This window comes from Pan paniscus, chromosome 8 (genome assembly GCF_029289425.2).
Source record: "Pan paniscus chromosome 8, NHGRI_mPanPan1-v2.0_pri, whole genome shotgun sequence".
Lineage (NCBI taxonomy): Eukaryota > Metazoa > Chordata > Mammalia > Primates > Hominidae > Pan > Pan paniscus.
This window is the reverse complement of record NC_073257.2, coordinates 112,698,522-112,720,391: the sequence shown is the minus strand read 5'-3', so window position 1 is coordinate 112,720,391 and position 21,870 is coordinate 112,698,522. Positions and strand designations below refer to the sequence as shown.

General features: G+C 51.0%; 1 protein-coding gene across 3 annotated transcripts in view; it reads right to left on the bottom strand.

The window, feature by feature from the left end:
* Nucleotides 1-7,390: 7,390 nt before the first annotated feature.
* PAX2 (paired box 2) overlaps nt 7,391-21,870 on the bottom strand; it is a 94,415-nt gene continuing 79,935 nt past the window's right edge. Inside the window, exons 8-10 of one of the 3 annotated variants that reach the window (XM_057298974.1) lie at nt 12,672-12,773; nt 10,326-10,412; nt 7,391-9,878 (exon numbers count right to left, since the gene is read on the bottom strand). In XM_057298974.1, the coding sequence (XP_057154957.1) occupies nt 9,802-9,878; nt 10,326-10,412; nt 12,672-12,773 (266 nt within the window). In that variant the 3' untranslated portion in view covers nt 7,391-9,801. Of the gene's footprint in view, nt 9,879-10,325; nt 10,413-12,436; nt 12,520-12,671; nt 12,774-21,870 lie in introns of those variants that run through there. The other 2 variants (XM_057298975.1, XM_057298976.1) reach the window with 2 other exon arrangements.

The following is a 21,870-nucleotide window of genomic DNA, read 5'->3' as shown; positions in this document are numbered from 1 at the left end:
AGAGAGCAAAGGAGCATGCTGGAGGCAAGGCCAGGGCACAGGCTGAAGCTTCGTGGCTTGTAAGTCAAGGCTTTGAACTTGATCTCTTGCAGGCCCATGATGATCCCCAGAAGAGTGTTAAGCTGGATGTTAGTATCAGGGAGGGAGGCGGTGCAGCAGGATGTTATTTGCATTTAAAAAAAAAATAACATTAGCCACAAGCAAGTGCCTGAATCAGGAGAGCAGGCAGAGCAGATGATGGCTCAGCCTTGACTGGTGGCAGAGAGCTAGAAGCAAGTGGACCAGATGTGATGTATTTACAGGAGGCTGAACTCTCAGGACTTGGATTCTGATTGGATGGGAGAGATGAGGGAGTGGGAGGAGTCAAGGATAATGATGGGATTCTGGCTTGAGCCATGGAGTGGATGATGGTGCTGTTCTCTCAGATTAGGATCAATGGATGGGACAAAATTGTGCCTTGGGTTCTGCACACATGTTCACCTAGGATGTTTGAGAATAATGACAGGGGAGTGTGGGGAGTTTGGGCCTCACCCAGTCAAGGGGTTGAAGAAGTCTTCCTGGTTGGACTAGCTGATGGCAAGGCCATGACTAAATGTGGCTGAGGGGCCAAGATAGGAGGTTGGGCCTACGACTGGGATCTGGGGGACCTGGAAGTCAGAGGAGCAGGAGGCCTGGAGGCTTGGAAGGGGACCCAGGGTGGCCCAAGGCTTGGGTGACTCCAGCATTGGTTGGTGACAGACGGCTAGGTTGGGCTGGGCTGCCCTCTCCTCCTCCGATAATTAATCCCGCACGGGGGCCGCGGGCGATGACAGGGCTGTCTAGCGTGCACTTAAGCATTAAATGACCAATTTCTGTCAGACTAACTTCCCCAGCCTCCCCATCCCCTCCCCTGCTGCCCACCCCCTGCCTGTACCCCCTCCTCCGCTCCCTGCACTCTGAGTTTTTCAGCAACTGATGGCTCTTGGTTCATTTCTGTGGAATTAATTGGTCCCTGAATGAATTCTGTTGACAGGGCAATTTATCATGTGTTTGGGCTGACAGTGCGGGTGTTGGGGGTAGGGGGTGGGGATATGGACTAGGGGGGACGGGATGAGGGGGAGGAGGGGGTTTGAGTTGGGGTGAATATTGACCCTAGATGGTACCAATGCAAGGGCTTGGGGTACCATAGAACACCCCAATTGTGGCTTCATCCTCGGCTACACATCCTGACCCCACAAGTTTAAGAGAAAACCCCAAATTGGAGAGGAGCCCCCAAACTTTGTCTGGTCTCTTTCTAACTCGTCAATCAACCCAAATGGGGATATGGTCACTGGGGAAATTCAGCACCACCCTACATTAACACTCATAAGGCTGGAATGGGGCCTGGGGTTCTGGGTGAGAATAAGGGAGAGTATGTGTGTGTGTGCGCATGCGTGTGTGATGAGGACGCTCATGCACTCAGAGTGAAGAACTGATTAGTCTGCGGGGTAAAGGGGCTGGTCCCCAGGGAGTTGGGCGCTCAGCCGGCCTGGCTAACAGGGGCCTAAGGGACTGGCTAATTAGGGTATTGGAATGGTTTGGTCATGCAGAGGTGTGGGGGGAGGCTGGAAATGTTCTGGGCCCCAAAGAGCAGCTTCCTTTGTCTCCCTCCCCTAGTGCCCTACCCTGCACCCTCAGGGGTCCCCTTAGATCACCATTCATCTGCCTCAAGGCTTACAGAGACCCACCCCAGAGACCTCTGGGCAGAGAGTGGGAAGAGAGATAGGAAAAGGCAGTCCTAACTCTCAGATGGGGAAAATGGCAACAATAAATAAATCCATGCCTCCTCCTTCTGTAGATTAAAGAGCTATCCCCCATCCCCTTCCCCATCTGAGTGCACCCACCTCACCTCTACAGAGCTTACTCGAACTCCTTCTGGCCACAGAGATTGCCTGAGCACCTACAGTCTAGAACTATGGAAGCCTAGAATGTCCAAGTGGGAAGGAGCCCTAGTGGTCATCTGGTTTTACATACAAGGAAACTGAGGCACAGAGAGAGTGAGGTCTGTTGAAGGTCATATAGTGACCTTGTGAGCCAGCCTTGTGACTCTCTTGTGGGTCCCTTTTGCCCTCAGTGTGGAGATGCCTCCATACACACATGGTTTTTCTTCTGCCTCTAGGTTGCATGGTGGGAATTCTTTGGGGGGCAGGTGGTGGCTTTCTCACATAAGACAGCTGAGGCTACACCTGGGCACTTGAGGATGAACAGTCACAGATATCAGACTGTGAGCATGGGCTCAAGGTTCTGCCGGAGTCCAGTCAGCTAGGGAGGCCCCTTGGAGAAGGGAGATGTGGATGGAGTTTGGGAGTGGGGGCAGTGTAATCTTGGGGGCCTGGCTTCTGTGTCTTGAAGGATGGAGCCCAGGACCTCCCCACAGTGTGAGCTCTCCCTGCTGCTGTTGGCCATGTGCTCCTGCTGCCCTCACAACTTCCTTCTGAATCCCCAGAAGAGATTCTTCCAAAATTCTCTACCCGCTCAAGGCAGGATCCAGTCCTGCTCCCCTCACTCTCAGCAGACAGCAGCTGCGGCTCCTACAATCTTTCTGAGCAAATCTAGTGGACCCTGTCCCTTCAAGACCTTCCTCTCCCAAGCAGAATTTTCCGGTTCCTCTCCACCCCTCCCCACATGCCTCCACCCCATTCTTTCAGGCCCCTCATGTCCATCATGAGCAGCTTCTCTTCACATCCCTGCCTTCCACCCTCTGCCTCAACCACAGGCTTGTCCACACAGCCCTCGGCCAAAAAGAACCTTCTCTTGAGCTCACAGACCATACAATCCCCAGGCCCCTCTCCTGTTCTCCTCCTTTCCAAATATTTGAAAAGAATCAGTTACACTCTGCCCCTTTCTACATCCTTACATTTTAGCCACCCCCCACTTCCATCTGCAGAAAACACTAGCTTGGAGGTCACCAGGTATCTGCTATTCTCCAAATCAAATGGCCTTTCCCTCAGTCATAATAGAACATCAAGAAAAGCCAAATTTGGCTTATTCATTATGCTTATATGTGTCAAGGACCTGGTTGTCTCTTTACTTTTCTTAATTGAAATTTTATTTTTCATTAAAGTCAAAATTAGGTTTTAAAAAATTATAGTCACAGAAATGACTATACTTGCCCTGTCCCCGTCCACATAGTTCCCAGCTCAGAGACACCATTTTATCTTTCTGTTTATGTGTATATAAGCAAATGTGAGAAAGATTCTTATTTTCTCTTTCTCATGCAGCAGGTCTTCTGATCTGCACTTGTCTTTCTTTTTTACCTAAAAATAAAACTGTGTCATGCTTCCTTGTCAGTTTCCTTCAGGAGCTAATCTAATCATTAGCATAGCTTCCCATCATCTCTTGCCTCGACCATGGTAGTGGTCTCTTACAGTTCTCCCTGCACCCACTGTCTCTCCTTTTATTCCACTTCTTCATTATGCATAGAGCACTCTTCCAAAAATGTGACTTATTAAGCTATTCTCTCTTGCTCAAAAACTTTCCATAGCTCTCGTTGCCTCTAGGGGAAAAAAATAAAAAATCCAAAGCTCTTAACAGAGCATGTGTGTCTTCCAGAACTGCTTAAATCAGAACTTTTTTGGTTGCAAATGACAGACCCAACAAATTTGTTTAAGCCAAGAAAGGAGAAGGTATTGAATTTTGATCCTGGAAATCCAAAAATGGGGCTTGCTTTGGGCCTAGCTGGCTCCAGAGGTTTGAATGATAGTACCAGAGTTGGTGTTTTTTTTTTGTTTTGTTTTGTTTTTTGTTTCTTTCCTCTACCTCTCAGCTCTGCTGGTCTCTGTTTGACTCTGAGCATGACTTCACCCTTGGGCAGACATTTTCCACGTGGAGTCTCAAGCCCTCATCATTGCAGCTCACAGGCCAAAAACCCCTCCTCTCTTCCAGGACTCCATAACAACGCTCCTGAGAGAACTCCCATTGTTTCTAACTTTTTATCTCTGTGCTGTGGCCAGGGACATGGGGTCCTCATTGGCCAGAGGAGCGTCACAAGACCAAATATGTGGTAGGAGCTGATGGGGCACTGTGATTGACAGTCCCACGAGAACTACACAGGATGGTAGAGGGGCAGCTTCCCAATGGAAGGAGGGATGCACTCTCGATGACCCCCACGGGGACTGTGAGAGGTGCTTTGAGTTGTAAGGAACAGAGAGTCACCCCAAGGAATGGTGGGAGTTATTTGAGGTGTTCAGTGCAGTTTGAGTCTCAATCCTCTGCACTGCAGGAGAGGCAGGAACATGTGCCCTCTCAGTCCTCCTCATTAGCAACTCAGCTACTCTCTCTGTGGGTCATCCTCCTCTTCACATGATTGAGGGCTCCTACCATCAGGCTCAGAGAGCACGGTGAGCCTAGGGAGGTGATGGGAGGTGAGTTAAGATGGTGGTGGCGATGGGGAGGGATTTTGACTTTGACGCTGAGAGAGATGGGGAGCCACCGAAGGTTTCTGGGCAGAGGAGGGACATGAATTGCCGTACATTTTGGGGGACCATTCTGGCTGCTGGAGGGAGGCAAAGATGGAAGCAGGAAGGCCAATTAGAACTTTCTGTTTGCAAGCTCAGGTGAAGGACCACAGTGGCTTGATCCCGGATAGTCCAGAACAGGTAGTTGGAAGAGGTCATGCTCTGGATAGATTTTAAAGGTAGAATTGTCTGGTTTTGCTGATGAATCAAACGTGGGATGCAAAAGACAGGAGGAGTCAGGGAAGATGTGGGTTTTTGGGCTTGAGTGATACAAATGGAGCTATCCTTTACTGAGGTGAGGAGGACTAGCGGATGCCCTCAGGGCCTCCTTTGGGCTTTTCTTTTCATGGTTAATGGCCTCTTTCTTTCCATACTTCCTAGTTTTGTTTTCCGAAAGAGGAGGATTGATTGGTTCAGCGTGGACTTGTGTTCCAGTCCAATTCTGTACCAGTAACAGAGTCACTGGTACAAATACATTGTCTACATGGGCAGGAAGTAGCTGTGGGTAGGGCAGCTTCCTTAAAGGAGCTGTGTGTGTGACAGGTACCATTTTGGAATGCCCACGACAGTGTTCTAATTACATTTGTAGCTTCATCTCCTGCCACCTCCCTCCACAACCCCCCCCTCCCCTGGCACCTGATACCCCAGCCACATTGTATCTGGTGTATTTTCATGACTTCCTGTCTTTGCTCCTGCTCTTCCCTCAACCCAGGACACTTTTGTTCATCTGTTTCTAACTGTCATACTTGGTGTGCCTCAGCTGGGAACTCTGTAGAGGTAGGATGGGGACAGAGCCAGCAGAGTCAAAATGACTTCTGGAGAAAACAAACTGAAGCAGGAGAGCAGGCCTTCTTTGTTTCTGGGGTGGGTGAGTGGGGTTGCAACTGGCCAAGGATGATAGATCATGTTTTCGGGCCCTCAGGCTGATTCCAAGCTGAAATCAGTATTCTAGGAGGGACACCATATGAAGCTTCTGGGCAGAGGTGCTTACTGTAAACAGTGGAATGTTTGCTGTCCATCCAGTTCAGTCTGGGAGAGACCAGAAATAGAACAGAAGAGGTTCCAGTGAGACCCACATAAGAGGCCATGGCTCCCAAATCGATGGAGTGGGCAGGGCAAGGCTCCCTGTCTGGGGTGGACCTGGAGGCAAAGCCAGGCACTGGGGGTCTGGTACCCACTATATATGATGAGGGCAGTGTTCACTGGGCTGCCCTGGCCCAAGCCAGTGCCCTGGCAACTTCCAGAAACGTACTCGCTGGGCACCAGGCAACAGTCAGGAGTTCTGCCATGCTGGGTTTTCATGGGTTATGACCAGGATCTCCAAAATGGGGTGCACGTCTTCCAGGGAGTGCAAGATAATCCATTTGGGTGTGAGAACATTAGAACTTCTATTTTCACATATTCCAAACTCGTTCTTTTAGTATTTTATCTTTTACACGATTCATAATATGTTAGTCCAGTAGTATATTTATGGAATTTGTAAATCAGTAAATATACTTATATTGGGAGTACACATTCAGAATTCTTTTGGCTGAGAGGGTGTATGACCAAAGAAGTTTGAAGGCCACTCTTCTAGGAGGCTGGCGGTCAAGACAGCCAACACCAGGCAGGGTGAAGGGTGCAACTGCCATTTGCTGAGATGAAGAATAGGGAGACACAGGTGCAGAGGGAGGGGGAAAGGAATGGACTTTATTGAAGGTTTGCTGATTTGTTGGGGTCCTGTACATCCCCTAGAGGGTGCCGTGATATGGGTGAGCCTGGGCAGATTGACTTGAAAGAAAGGTCTCTGGGATTCTGATGGGAAGGAGGTGTCTAGGAGACACTGTCCCAAGCCAAAGGGGAAGGTCACTTCTTAGTCTGCCTCAATGTCCTGCTTGCATCCCTGGCAGCTCAGAGATTCAAGAGCCTTTCAAGTGGGAGGAAGCTGTGGTAGAAGCTGGGCTGGGAAGGTGTCCCAGGGGCACAGAAGGAAAGTTTCCAGGTGGAAGCTGGGCCCTTTGTGTTGACAAGAGTGTGGGAGGACCAGAGCTGGGAAGCTGCTGAAGGGATGGAAAGGCGATCCTCCCAAGTATCTCTGATGCAGCAGAACAATCCTGGACAGTCACCACATCCCCCTTCCCCCTGCAACCTCTCCTAAACAGAGAACAGAGAGGTGGAGACATACAGATCTTTCACTGGACACCTGGACACAAGAACAGCAAGGATGGCTAAAAAAACAATTCTCCTACTACCACACCCCCAGACCCATCCAGGGACATGTAGACGAACACATAGATGAACAGAAAGCCATACCTATGCAGGAAGCCGCCGACCGTCCCGCGACAGACATAGGCGCCTGCGCGCCCTCTCTGGGACACACCCAGACCACAGCACAAGGCGCACCAATTTCAGCCGCTGCTTGCTGGGGCTCGGGGCTCCGCAAGACACTGGAGGCGCGTGAAGTCCCATGAACCAGCTCCTAGGGCCTCTGCGGGGCATTCTTCGGGCCCAGAAGTAAACGCAGAGCGAGGAAACTTGCGGCAAGCGTCTGCGGTCTTCGCGTTTCATTGCAGACTTCGGGGATAAAATTGCTGCTGCGCCCACGCGCAACTGCACTGGATGGGGAACGGAGGGAGGAGATAGGACAGACGCCCACCCCTCCACCCACGTGGAGAAGGCCTCAGACTTCGGGTTCTGAGAGCCAGCACCCTAAATCTGGGTGCGGGTGTACTGGTAGGACCACAGAGTTGGCCTAGTATAGGCAGGCGCCTAACTAGGAGTTATTCTGAAGTTTCGGAGAGTAAGAACTCCCTGTCCCCAGGGCCGGGGTGCGTGGGGGAGGGTGGCTACTAAAGGGCAGGCTAGTCTCGGCCTTCGCCGTGGTTCAGCTGCCGCCAAGGGGGTCTCGGCAAAGGAGTTGGAGGTCGCAGCGGGAGTGTAGTTGGGAGGATCATTGAAGGGGCTTTTGGGGATCGACCAATGGAGGGGAGGCCCATCTCAGAGACAGGGAGAGACAAACTTGGAGCCATGGGGAGTGACATACAAAATTTTATTCTTTATTTATTATTATTATTATTTATTTCTTATGTGCACAAAAGAAAAAGAATCAAAACGAACCGACCCACTGAAAGTGGCCGAGGAGACCAGAACCGTCCGGGGACATTTAGCAGGTTAGGCCTGGGCCTGGGTCCGGGGTCTCTGCTCGGCCAGCTCCACAGGACTGGGATGGGCCGGACCTCGGCGCCCTCGCCGCCCCGTTCGGGCCACTGGAGCCTGGCTGGGCGACGGGTTCCCTTAAACGATTCTCTTTTCTCTTTTTCCTTTTCAAATAAAAAAGGCTCGCAGGGGAGAGAGATCTGGGCGAGGACTCCAAGCCTTTTCTGATTTGTTCAAGGATTTTTATTTATTTTCACTTTATTGACTTTGTTTCTGTTATTTCGAGTCGTCACGATCCACGGGTGAAGAGACATGCAGGGCGCATCGCCACTACCGAAAGAGCAACTACGGGGCGGGACGGGGCGGCCCGGCCTTCAGCCGCCCGGGGCGCGCGGGGCACGGCCGCGAGGGGGCGAGCCCGGGGGCTGGAGCTGCCACCTCGGATCTAGCCTGCGGAGACAGGGCGGCCGGGCCAGGTCTGGGGAGAGAGGCCGAGGAAAGAGCAGAGACAGACAGACAAGAGCGACAGAGACGGAGAGAGACAGAGACAGAGGGGGAGAGAAGCGGAGAGGAGAGAGGGGCAGAGGGAGAGAGGGGCAGGGAGGAAAAAGCGAAAACACGGAATTACAGAGAAAGAGCCAACAAAACAGGCCAGAGGAGTCCACAGGACCATGTTCGTCATTTTGCATAGAGATTTCTTTTCTTTCGTAATTTTTTTTTGTAACATAAAAAATGCCCCCCTCCCCCAGGACGTGCTGTGCTTTAATGGGCGTGTAGCTGTGTCCCCCCCTCCCCCCCAGCGAGCGGCGACTCTCATAGCACAGACAGCGGGGCGTATCTACAGGCAGGGCCGGCGGGCGACAGGGACTCTACGGGGCCGGGCGGGGCGGGGCGGAGGGGGAGGGGTTATGTACACCGGGTTTCGCCTTCACACGACACACACCGTCTTTCCACAAAGCAGCAGCCTGGTAGGCTTTTGTGTTGTTTTGTTCCTTTTTGCAAAGACCATCATATTAAATAAATGTAGACTTTTTGTGGTTCTGTTCAGTTCCTGCCGGAGGAGGAGGCTGGGAGGGGATGGGAGGAGTGGAGTGGGCAGCCCCCCACTTCCACCCCGCAGCAGCTCAGACGCCAGCTCAGAACCGGTTCTTACCACCGGCAGATTGAGAGTCTGTGTCGGGGGAGGGGGCATCAAGTAACTGCTGGAGGAAGACCCCAGTCCGCAGTCTATGGAAACTGGTCCTGCGGCGGTCCCGGGAGAGCGTCCGATGGGGCTGCGAGTCAGGGAGGAGGATGCAGGGCGTCAAGGGACAGGCGAAGGACTGGCAGGAGGGGAAACTGGGAGGCCAGCAGGTGGAGAGACGCTGAGGTAGGGGCAAGGCAGGGCTGAGAGCCGGGTCTCGCAGCAGGAGGTGCCGGGCCCTGGGGAACTAGGCAGGCCAGGAGGAGCAGTGAAGAGCCGAGAGTCCGGCTCGATCGGTGCGGGCTGCTGGGCCCCCCGATCCTTGGGTCCCAACCTTGGAAAGACCTGACGCCCCCAAAGCCCGTTCCTAGAGCCGGACCCCCACACCCCCATTCCACCTTCTGGGACAGGGCACACCCGGAAGGCGAGGGCAGTCCGGCTGGCACTGGGGGAAAAGAATTTTTCCCAGGGATTCGGCAGCGGGCTCTTCCTCCTTCTGCAGAAAGTCGTTTTCTTCTTAATCTCCTTGGCCCAGCCCCTCCAGCGAAGCCTCCTGGCGCCCGAGCGTCCGAGGCGGGTGCCCGGGGCTGGGCCGCGCTGCGGTCCGCGCTGATTGTCACAGAAACATCCGGCGCGCGCCAGCAGGTCGCGCCCGAGTCCGGCGGGGTGGCTGGCGGGCTTCGGGGCTGGCTCGGTGGAGGCCGGGACGAGCTGGGCCGAATCCCCCTCACGGCGCCGCGCAGTCCAGGCAGGCGGGGAGGGGCGGCAGGCGGGGCTGGGGGCGGCGGGCCCGGGCCTGAGGGTCCCGCCCGCGGCTCCACCCGTCCTGTCCGACCTTCGAGGGGGTGATGTGAAGGGTTGCGGGGGTCGTGGGATGGGGTGAGGCTGGGGCGGTGGCAGGGAGGCATCGCGTCGCGTCGGTCCTCCCTCCCTCCGGGGTGGGGTCAGACGGGGACGATGTGGAGGCCGAAGCTGTCGGCCTGAAGCTTGATGTGGTCCCCGCGGTAACTAGTGGCGGTCATAGGCAGCGGCAGCAGCGGCAGGGGCGGAGCCCCGGGGGGCGGCACTATAATAATAAGGGGAACCTGGAAGTTAACACAGGAGAAGAATGGGCTGGGTGAGAGGACAAACAGGAGAACAAAAAAGGAAAGAAAAGCACAGAAAAGACCTCCCCTGGTTGGGGTCCAGCGGGATCCGGACTGGGAGACCTTGGCTGGGCAGTGGAGCCAGTTGCCCCGGAGAATAGTTGCGTTCACGGGGCATGAGAGGGACCCGATCTGGTGACGCCCGGCTGCGCACCCTCCAGGGGATCCGAGGGCGAGGGCCGCGCAGAGCCTTCGAGCGACCAGGGAGGGCACGGGAGGGCAGGAGGTGCGGGCGTCCTCGAGGGGTCCCCGGGCCTCAGTGCTGCACTAACAAGCCTGTCCCCCTGGCCCGGCCGGGTCCCCAGAGGTCGGGTCGCCGGGAGTGGGACCGTGCCCAGAAGCCGCGCGGCCGCGCTGAGCCGCCGGCCAGCCAGGTGGCGTACTCACTTAGTAAGGCGGGGTTGCTGAATCTCCAAGCCTCGTTGTAGGCCGTGTACTGGGGGTGGCTGTACGGGTTGCCGGAGAACTCGCTCCCTGCGGGAGGGTCGGGGAGTGGGGATCAGACGCCTGCAAGCCGGGGCGGACCCCACGAGTCCGGCCGGTGGCTTCTCCGCCCGCTCCTCCCGCCGGGTCTCAGGCGCAGGTGTCGCGGGCAGGGTAATGGCCGTGGCGGGCGGGCCGGGCGGAGGTGGGGCGATCACCGCGTCCGCGTGGGGAGAGCCCGGGGAGGCGGGAGGCACCGACGCGCTCGCACACCCACGGGCGGGACCTGTGGGCCGGTGCCCGCCCAGGGCTTCCCAGCGGAGGCGCTCGCGGCCACCCACGAAGGGTTTGTATTGGGGAGCGTCCACCCTGTCGCGCTGGGGGCCAGGGCCTTTATAGATGCCACTCCGGTTCTAGGAGGCATGGCCCCTAATGGGTGGAAATGGGAGTGGGGGGCGGTGGCGAAGAAAGGCCTTCGGGACATTTTTCTCCCAGAAAGTCCTAAGAATGGCATCAATGTGCGGTGCCAACACAAGAGGTGGGAGCTCTTTTGGGAGACACCGCCCTCCCGCCTTTCCCTCAAGAGGTTGGATGCGTGGGCTACGCGGCAGGGGATGGAGGCGGCGCAGGCGGACTGCCCGCTGGTCCGCTAGCGGTGAGCGGAGGGCCCGTGGGTTGGGAGCCGTCGTCGGAAGCTACCTCCCTCCCTCTGCGGGAGAAAGGCCAGGCCTCCAGGTTTCCCCCTCGCCCTTTCTCCTGTGTGATGACCCCAGACTGTTTACAGTGATCCCTAACCGCGGGTTAAGTAGAGGAGAAGGGGCCCCTCTCTGAGAGGGAGCTGGGGTGGGGGTGGGGGATGCAGCCACTGGAAAGCCTGTTTATTGACGAGGAGGGAAAGCATGCGTGCAGCAGGATAATGAGCTTCTGAGCTCAACTGTGACCAAGAGGAACTGAGCTATCTCCTTCCCCATCGCTAATGAAACAAGTGTAATTTCCTCATCAGCACTAGATTCTGTTTAACGACTCCCCCCTCGACACCACGAGCTCTCTGCGGCTCCCCTCTTCCCCACCTCCCTGCAGACTCCCTGCCCCCACCTCCCCACTCTTCCCTCACCCCACCTCTTTAAAACCTCCTCCAGCCCCCACCTGCTCACTGCTGGGAGCTTCTCCCTAAAATCTCCTTGCCTCCCAACAAGGCTTCTACTTCCCTTCCCCTAAATCTGGGCAGGAATCCCTTTACCCACACCTCTAACTCCCTTCAGCCCCTAGTCCATAAGACCCAGCAGCAATCTCCCTCTTTGCCGCTGCCCCTACCCCAAGCTCTGCTTACCCAGGGTTATACCTAAATGTCCCTGGATGGATGGGGCCAACCACTCTCTTCTATCCTCCCCATTCCCCATACCAATGAGAGTTGAACTTCAGGGAAAGGCCACATAGAGGGCGGCCAGAGGGAGTGAGTTGCTGGCTGAGTGAGTCTAACCCTCCTTAAGACAAGAGTGTTTTGGTGTTTGTGCACATAGGAACTTCAGCTCTCTTTGGCTTCAAGCCCCTGCTCCCAATCTGGGGTTAGGGGTTAGGTATAGTACAACCTCCAGCTGCAGTCACCAGACCTTAAATACAGCCTCTGTCTCTCTGATTCAAACAACCCAAACCCAACTCCTCTGATCAGGGATGGGTCAGAGCCCCAGGGAAGCAATGGAAGGCTGGGTGCCTCTGAAGAGGTATAGGGGTGTTCTAGCCTGTCTCACTGCAGCGAGTCTCCCTGCTTCCCGCCGCAGCCTGACCTCCATTCCTCTTAGGGACTAGCTCCCTACTCTCTCTGGGTTGGGGTTGGGGTTGGTTCTCAACATTGGTCTTCCCTTGTGTCTTGGTGTGGACCAGGGTGGCTTTGTCTGAGTGACTGACATGCCCCTGGAAATGGTTCTTGGCTCCAAGTTTCCATGGAAACCAGGGCAGGCTCTTCCAAGCAGTGTCAGCTGGCTGGGGTGGGCTGGGCACTGAGGGTGGAGCTGAGGCTGAGTGCTCCTCAGGCACAGACTTGGGTGGGTGGGCGCTGTGGAGGGGCCATGACATACAGTGGGTTGCACACAAGGGGGCACTTCTGCAAGCTTCCTCCCCGGCTTGCTCATGAGGGAGGATGAGGGACCAACTGCAGCCTCTAAGGAGAGAGAGGGACAGAATAGCAGTGGTTTGCAGGGAGGGGACATTGTGTCTCCCCCCACCCCAGCCTCAGACTACAGACCATTCAGCAGCTCACCCACAATTTAGTTCCCCCCACCTAGATTAGGCAGCTGCAGCATTGTCACCTACCAGGCACCATTCCTGCCAGGGTGGAGGTGGGGTAGCTTCCCTGGCCAGTGGGGGGCACGTGAGGGGGGTAACCAGGCAGAGTGGTGCTCGCCATGTCACGACCTGGAAAAACACAAAGGGGAAGGGGTGAGGCCTGGAAGAAAGGGGCCTGCCTCTACTCACACCAGGGTACTGCACGGAGAGGAAACTCTTGGAGAGGAAAGAGCTCTGTGCAGACATGCAGGGGTATGTGTGCCACTGTGCACCTGAATGCGCCATCTGAGTGTGCCTTTGCATGTGTCTAAGCTAAATGTCTATGATCAGCTGTGTGTACACATCTCTGTTTTGTGTAGCTCTTTGTGTCTCTGTGTATTTGTGTGTGTGTGTGTGTGTGTGTGTGTGTGTATCTGCCTTTGCCTGTGTCTCTGTGCATTCCAAACCCAGATGGAGATGGGAGGGAGATGACCTGGTTTTACTCCTCCTTCTCAGCAAGATATTCAGCTGTGGTCTCTCCAGCAGCCAAATGGACCTCTATCATCTTGCTTATCTTTCCTCTCCCTAACACCCCATCTTTCCTTCAGGCTTGGAGGATACCCCACCATCACCCCTACAGGGACTGATGGCTATTCCTTGTCCTCTCCAAGTGGAGCTGCAGGTCCTGGTCCTGGCAGGTGTGGAGAACAGGGGGGCAGCCAGTGGGCTATTTTGCTGTTAGTGTTTATGGCATTTACATGATAGAAAACCACCCTGAAGTGAATCAGGAGCTTTGAGCCAATAGTGCAAGTGGACCAGATAAAGTTCCAATGAGCAAAATCTGCTCCCCCACCAGCTGCTGGACTTCTGTCCCTGGAGGGCTCTATCAGCTAAAGCCTGGAGGGTGGGAGACAAAGCGAGTCAAGATGAGGGTGCTACCCCTGGTCCACCGACATGTCCTCTGGGACACAGCTGCACATGACTGGGCTCCTTACCTTGCCTGCATCCTCCATGGCTATGAAGGGGCCACCACCTCCCTTTGCAATTTAGCATGCTCTGATCTCTAATAATAATTTGCTTTCTCCCCCCTGCCATAATCTCTTTATCCTCTCCTGGACCTCCTGGAACCCCCTTAACCCCTCCAGATTCCCCTTATCCTCCTCACTAGCCAATGCCACTCTATTACTCTAATGCCTCTGTCTATCCTTGGGAAGGCAAGGCATGGCTGGAGAAAGTAACAGAACTATGCGTACCTGGGCCCGTTCACTTTCTTTTCATCAGCTGGGCCATAGTCATTATTCTCCCAATGGCTATTCCAAAGCATCTCTCTCTCTCTTTGCTACTCTCCCTTTGAAGATGGCCTCACCTCCCTGCATTCCAGAGCTGTATGAGTTTCCTCATCCCTACCTTGACACATCTGAGTGATTCATCCTTCCCTAGCTATACAGAGCTACAGCTCAGGTTTTTGCATTTCTAGTACCCTGCTGAACATTTTCCTTAGCTGTCCCTCTGTCACCTCAAACCTAACTGGAATAAAAACAGATTCATCTTCCCTCTGTCGGTTCTTATGATCTTGAAGATCATAAGACCAAAAACTTTGGAGTCCTTCTCGACATAGCCTTCTTCCTCCCATTCTAGATGAAGTCAGTCACCAAGTATTGTCAATTCTCCTTGGCAATGTCTGTTACATCTGCTCAATTTCCATTTCTTCCACTACCTTCCTAGCTCAGCTTCTAAGCACCTTCTTTTTGCCACAGAATATTTTTGCTTGCATTCCCTGACTCCACATTCTTCCCCTCCTGTCTGTCCTAAATGTGGCTGCTTGGCTAGTCCTCATGAAACTTTGCTTTCATCACACCACTTCCCTTGTAAAAACTATTACTGATTCCCTGTAGTCTATAGTTTGAAATGAAACTCTGTGGCTTTTAAAGCTGCTAAGGTACTCTCTCCATCCAACTTAAGATTCTCACCTCTCCTGGTTTAGTTTGACTGTTTTCATGGCTTGTGTGATGTGAACCCCCTATGCTTTTGCCATGACCTTTTCTTCTTCCTTATGGTTTTCCTCTCCTTCCCCACTGAAGCCTTAAAATCCCTACCATTCTACCCATCAGGGAAGTTTCTCTCTTCCAAACTTCCACAGCGTCTGTGCTGCATGGTTTACCATGCCATTATATTTCATAATATATGAGCCCTGATGTTTCATATCATAGCTTGCTTCTTCAAACAGATCATAAGCAACCTGAGGGCAGGACCCTGTCTTCTGCTTTATCCTGCATAGCTGAGAACGTGGTAGATGCTCAATAAACACTTGTTGATTAATCGTCCATCAATCTATTGCACTTAACAGCCAATTCCTGATGGGTTATAATTTTTTTTATTGTTTCATGTATATTGGTCTCATTAAAGAAGTAAAGGCTTGGATAAAATGTAAATATTAGAATATGCTTTTTCTTTAAAAAACAATTTAAACAATAGATTATGATTTTTTATAGGCTGATAAGAGGTTTACAGTGAGGGACTCATATATTGTGACTTTATTATGCAATAGAATGACTTTCCTCTATACCTGTCTAATATAGCCAATATCTTTCATTTCCTAAAACTCGAGAACAAGTAGAGTAGAACTGCCAAACAAGAGATCACTTTTGACTCCTAGAGAGACAGAATAAAGGATTTGTGTTTGCTTTGATGTGGGTTTTCTTTTATTGACTTCTGTTGTCAATGAAAGCTACACTCCTCCTGACTGTCTCTCAGTGGAGTGGACCTGAAGTAGACAATGACAGCAATATCAAAATCAATTCCTAGAGAGATTAATAATATGGCATTTATTGGTCAAAAAAAAGAGAAAGGCCCAGGACAGGATCGAGTTAGGGAAGATGCAGAAGTTTTGAAGCTGAACAGATATAGAAACCTAATTCCTCCTTCCCTGTCATCATAAAGTCTGCAAAGCAGCAGGAAAAGGGGTGTGCCTCTTTCTTAATAAACAGGAATTTAAATGCATCTGAATTCTGGTTTTCAGTTTTATGATTCCCACAATCTGTCACCACGAATTCCTTGTAATCTAAGGTTTTGTCACGGAATCTCCTACCTCACTTCAGGAGGAAGGAAGAAAGGCTGGATAACTAGAAAGATGTTTCCAGCTAACCTGGATGCAGTCCTATTGGAAAGTTTTATTTCTACTGGCTTTCTGTCTTGCAAAATGGCAACTTCCCTCAGGTAGGAACTTCTGCATGCTGAAAGTCACCCACTGAACAGCTGATTGAAAGGCACATTGCCAAATTCTATTTAGAAAACTGAAGCTGGGCAGTGCCATGTAGAAATTTTTAAAACGTGAAAGAAGAGTCCCAAGACAAGGAAAAAGCACGCAAGCTTCCTCGTGTTCTGCATACAGCTGTGCACCTGCTGCTGCGGAGTCTATAACACCAGTATCTCCACAAAGGAGTACCCTGTTCAGGACCCCTGAGCCAGCAAAGGTGCTGGCCACTGCATACAAAGCACTCTCAATTGCTTCATTAGCACACAGGTGACACTTAAAGAGCAGAAAAAATTGACCAAACTCTTGCCAGAGCCATATATTCTTCTGGAACACCATTGTCAATAATGGAAAACACATACTGCAGGAAGTTTTCAAATTACTAAGACTGTCATACCATTTGCCCAGCAGCATTCTTTGAGCAAGCCTCTTTTAGTGAAAGAATATGAATGGGTAATGGAATCTGTGCAAGCAAGAATCGACAGAGCACTGGGCCTTGCTGTACTATAGATGGATGGAAAAACATGAGTGCAGACAGACTCTAAAACTGTACAACAGCACAGCCACCTCCTTTATACAAACAAGCAGAAGCACAGAAAAAGGAGAAAACAGCTATGTGGCAGAATACATCAGTTATAAAATATGTGCCACCCAACAGAAAGCAGTAGAGGATTTTTGTTGCTCACTGACAATGGCCAGTAACATAAAAACAGCATCAGAAATTACAAATGGACAAAACCCCACATATTATTACAAGAAGATGGGCATTTCATGTTGGACACTTGCTTTCCAAGGTTACAAGGTTGTTTTTTGTTTTTCGTTTTTTGAGATGAAGTCTCGCTCTATCGCCCAGGCTGGAGTGCAGTGGTGCGATCTCGGCTCACTGCAACCTCCGCCTCCTGGGTTCAAGTGATTCTCATGCCTTAGCCTGTAGCTGGGACTATAGTTGTGTGCCACCATGCCCGTCTAATTTTTGTATTTTTAGTAGAGACAGGGTTTCACCATGTTGGCCAGGCTGGTCTCAAACTCCTGACCTCAAGTGATCTGCCTGCCTTGGCCTCCCAAAGTGCTGGGATTACAGGCGTAAGCCACCGCGCCTGCCCAAGGTTACAAAGTTTTTAAAGATGAATAGCCTTCCAGGTGATGAGGTAACTTCCTTGTTTCAAGGGTGAGACAATGAAGGCACAAGGATGCATCACAGTTTTCCCATGACTACACAGCTAGTAAATGATACAGCCAAAATTTGAAGCCATGTTTATACCACACTGCCTTTTAATAACACGAAGCCAGATACTCCCCAAAAGAGCCAAAGAAAAGGAAAAGAAGTCATCTGACAAACAAAGTCTCATATCGTCATGGCTGTGGATAAAAAGGACTCAGAGAATAAAATCCTGATGCCAAAAGTCTATAATAAAACTCCATGGGGTGGAGTATTAATCTCCTGTGAGAGTTTTCTGAAAAACAAAGAGGGTCTTCAAGAAACAGTGGTAGTGGAGAATCTTAAAGTCCCCAGAAGTGTTCAAAGCACTGTACTTGATGAGGATGTCTTCTCAGTTCAACTGCAGAAGTCCCTGAAGATTCTAAAGCCAATTTCTACAGCAATCACTACAACTGCATCAGACAGTGCACTTTCGTCAGACATTCCTTACCAAATGGGCCAGATCAAATCAACTGTTTTGGAGAATCTAAGTGCAGCTCCTCTTACAAGTACAGAGAAAAGCAAAGTGAAAGACTTTATTAAGAAAGTTGAAAAATTGTAGTCATCAGGTAATTTGTGCTACTTTCACCATCAGGTCTAAGATTCAAGGTCAGAGCTGTGTTTCTACTTGGGCCAGGACTACCTAGCATTCATTGAGCACCTTCTATATGCTGGGCGGTGTCCTTAACATTTTATATGATGTATTATCTCATTTAATCTTCATATCAACCCTATGATGTTGATGTTTTTATTTTTATTTTTATTAAGACGGAGTCTCGCTCTCGTCACCCAGGCTGGAGAGCAGTGGCACGATCTCGGCTCACTGCAACTTCTGCTTCCTGGGTTCAAGTGATTATCTTGCCTCAGCCTCCCAAGTAGCAGGGATTACAGGCACCTGTCACCACGCCTGGCTAATTTTTATATTTTTTAGTAGAGATGGGGTTTCACTATGTTGGCCAGGCTGGTCTCCAACTCCTGACCTCAGGTGCTCCGCCTGTCTCAGCCTCCCAAAGTGCTGGGATTACAGGCGTGAGCCACTGGGACCAGCCATTGATATGTTTTTAAACCCCCGCCCCCACCCCCTTTTTTTTTTTTTGAGACAGAGTCTTGCTCTGTCTCCCAGGCTGGAATGCAGTGGTGCAATCTCCACTCACTGCAACCTCTGCCTCCCAGGTTCAAGTGATTCTCCTGCCTCAGCCTCACGAGTAGCTGGGATTACAAGCGCCTGCCACTGCACCCAGCTAACTTTTGTATTTTTTAGTAGAGACGGGGTTTTGCCATGTTGACCAGGCTGGTCTCGAACTCCTGACCTGAGGTGATCCACCCACCTCGGCCTCCCAAAGGGCTGGGATAACAGGGTGAGCCACGACACCCGGCCTTTAATCCCCATTCTATAGATGAGAAATAAACTCAGAGGGGCCAAATATTACGTCTGAGATTTCACTGCTAGTAGATGGCAGAAACTGGATTACAGAACAGGCTGTATACTTGGGAATTGATCCTGGAATGATATTGTTCTCAAATAGTACAGACCCAGAAAATAGATAGGTGTTTGGTCCAGGAAAGTAATATGGGATCATGCTAAGTGAATCCTTCCTATAACAGAACATCTTGTCACTTCTTGTTTCTTATGTGTTTCAGTTTCTTCCACTTTTTTACAGTGGGGGTTTTAAATTGGGGTTAACTGATCCCTCAAGAACCCATAGATCACTTCAAGGGGTCTATATAAATCTATACATAAAATGTTATGGACATTGTATATCTGTATCTTTCTGTGTAGATGGTACATGACTTTTATCATATTCTCAAAAAATATGGTTTAAAGATTGATAAGCACTGTTTATAAAAAAGTGAAAGAGCCCCGTTCTTTGGCATAAGACACTGATTTGTTTGCAACTACTTGAATTGTATCAATAAACAGGATGATACAAAGCACAGCAAAATAACATGTGAAGTAGCAGGGAGTTGTATCTCAAGTCAAGGAAAATGTCAGCATTCAGAAGATCAAGGAAATAAAAAGGAAGCCACGAAAGAAGCAGAAACTGCTGCTCATGATGGCTCAGATGAGACTTATTAGACATAGATTTATATAGCAAAAGTTCTATCGAGGAGTTCAGAGATGCTTTTCCTCAGCATCTTTCTCTGAAAATGAGCACTTTTGCTACCCACTTGACACTGTGGAGGACCCTAAGGCCAGAAAACATAACTCTTGTTTTACTGCCCTATCCCCAAGTTCTGTCTGCTTCTCATAAGGTAGCGAAAATGAAGACATTAGATTTCTTCAAGGCTGGCAGTCTATGCCTGCATTTGACATAGGCATTTGTAATACTTACAAAAATACACAGTTATTAAATTTGTAATTGCTGCCTAAATATATAAATGCATAATTGGTATTTACTATAACAATTACGAGCACCTTATGACCAATTCAACGTATATCTATTACACTAAAGTAACAAACTTTAAATCCACACAAGATGTTTTAAAAGGAGAGGAAAATAACTATCTACATATTTCCTTTCATTTCTTATTTCCCAAGCTTCCAAATCCTCCCAGGATTTGAGTTGTCCTCTAGGGCAGAAGGGACTATGGGACAGCCCACAGCCCCAGGCTCTGCCTCAGCCCCATACCCCACCTGAGGCTTGCCTGCTCCAGGTTCCAGCAGAGGGGGCTGTGCCTGCAACTCAGGGTGGCTGCTCTTCCAGTTGATCTCAGCTCCCACTGACACCTTGAATCCCTGGTGTGTCCTAGGCAGGGATGTTACCCAGATCTGCAGGGGCTTAGTGAGGTCTACACCTTGACAGCCAACCGGCCGGACACAACCAGTCATGCTGTTTCCATCCCTTCTCCCAGCACCCCGCCCTCCTCTGGGCTGTGTAGCCTGTTGGCTCAGGGCCTCACAGGAGGTAGTTTCCTTCTAATTCAGCTGGACCATGGATGGAAATGCAGCTTCAGCATCCTAGGATAACACCAGGGAATGTTGGGGAGAATCACATTTTCAAAGGACTGAGAAGGAACTTGGCTATCTTCTAGTCCAACTCCCTTGTTTTACGGAGGAGGAAACTGAGGCTCAGAGAGAGGGGAAGACATTTCCAGTCCTCTTCCCAGTTGGCAACTTCCCAGTCCTCTTTCCAGAAGGCAACGTCCCTGTGTTGCCTTCTCTGGCTCCATGAGCAAATCACAAATGAAGATTGGAGTTGGGCAGGTACTGGCACTCAAGAGGTTGGGCCCAGGCTCAAAGATGGGCTCAGAGCATGAGAGACCCTCATGCTGGGTGGGCAGAGGTTAAGCCTGTTTGCACAGTCTTCTGATACTCCAGGCCTCCCAGTTCCTCTCTGGCTTTATTTTGTTCTCTGAGAGCACTGAATTGTCAGCTCTAATCCTTCCAAAAGCGCAGTGTTTTTCAGGCGCTCTGTGTAAGTGAAACCCTAATCCCAAGGAAAACGGCCACTTAAGCCTCTGCAGCATTAGGCTGTTCTCCGAGCCCTGCAGGATTTCCTCCTTCCCTGCCTGCCAGCCCAGCCGCCACCACCACTGGGGAGAAGAGGGGAGGATTCAGGCTGAAGGCATGCAAAGCCCTCTCAGAAGTGACAATAGTGGCGGAGCTTGTCTCCCAAAGCTCAGGGTTGCAAAAGCACTAGCTTGTTTGTCCTGAGGCTACAGCTAATTGTGGAGGTGGAAGGGATTCTGGCTACCCTGGGAAAAAAGTGGGGGGTCTTCCTGTCACCTTGGAGGTGGCCGGCCCTCTGGGGGAAACAGGTTTTCAGGTCTTGCCTAGGTGGCTTCGAGGCCACTGGGACATTTCTGAGCCCTTGGTACCAATACATACCTGTTTCATTGGGACAGCAGTCTTTAGGATTTCCGGTCATTCAAAAAATGTTGGGTTGACTGACCTTACTTTTACTTAGCCAACATTTTCTTCTTAAAAAGTACCAAATAACGGACTAAAAAGCTTAGTGCTGGGAGATCTCTTTTTTGGAGAATTCCTCTGTGGGACACATCAAGTATCTAAATGACATGTACAGAAACCGAAAGGGTCCCATAACCTGACGAATCATGAAAGCAGTGGCCAGTATTCTCAACTGGGCAATCCTTTATTGGCCTGAGTTGGCTATTGTTACGCACTTGATAGCAAGATCATTGATTTCTTAGAAAATATTTTGATTCAAATTCAGACTGGCCCCTTTCTCTCTCTCTCTGATCTCTGATGAACAAGTGAGGCCATCCTTGGAGGAATAAGCACTCCATTTGGCATGTTCAGGTTTTTGGGCCTCACGGACAGAGGGAGGAGATGAAGGGAGGAGGTAAGAAGAAAGGCCCAAGGTTAAGGGCCAAATTTGAGCTCAGCGTAGAAAACACCAGAACTACATCTTTGCTAAGACACCCCAAACCCTTCCTACCTTTGTCACCCTCCCTACAATGCTCCTCCCTCTGCAGCCCCATTCTCAGCCAGGGTACTTCTGCCATGGCACCCTCCTGGGAAGGGCAGCCCAGCAGCACAGGGTGGCCGGTAGGCACAGACAAGGACATGGGATTGGGACCTGAGATTGAGGTGGCACAGCTTTTATTCTGGTCAAATATGGCCTGACACTGATCCCGACAGTGGATTAGTGCCTCTTCTTTTCCATATCCTTTACCTCTAGCAGTGGACTGGATAAAGGAGGAAGGGAAAGAGGCCTGATCCAATGACTCCCTAGGCTGCAGGCCGAGAGCAGCCGCATATCTGTCAATGTCTCATTGCTATGGAAATGCCCCCATAATTAAATCAGAGCTGAGGCTGGGGGCTGGAGGTCCTT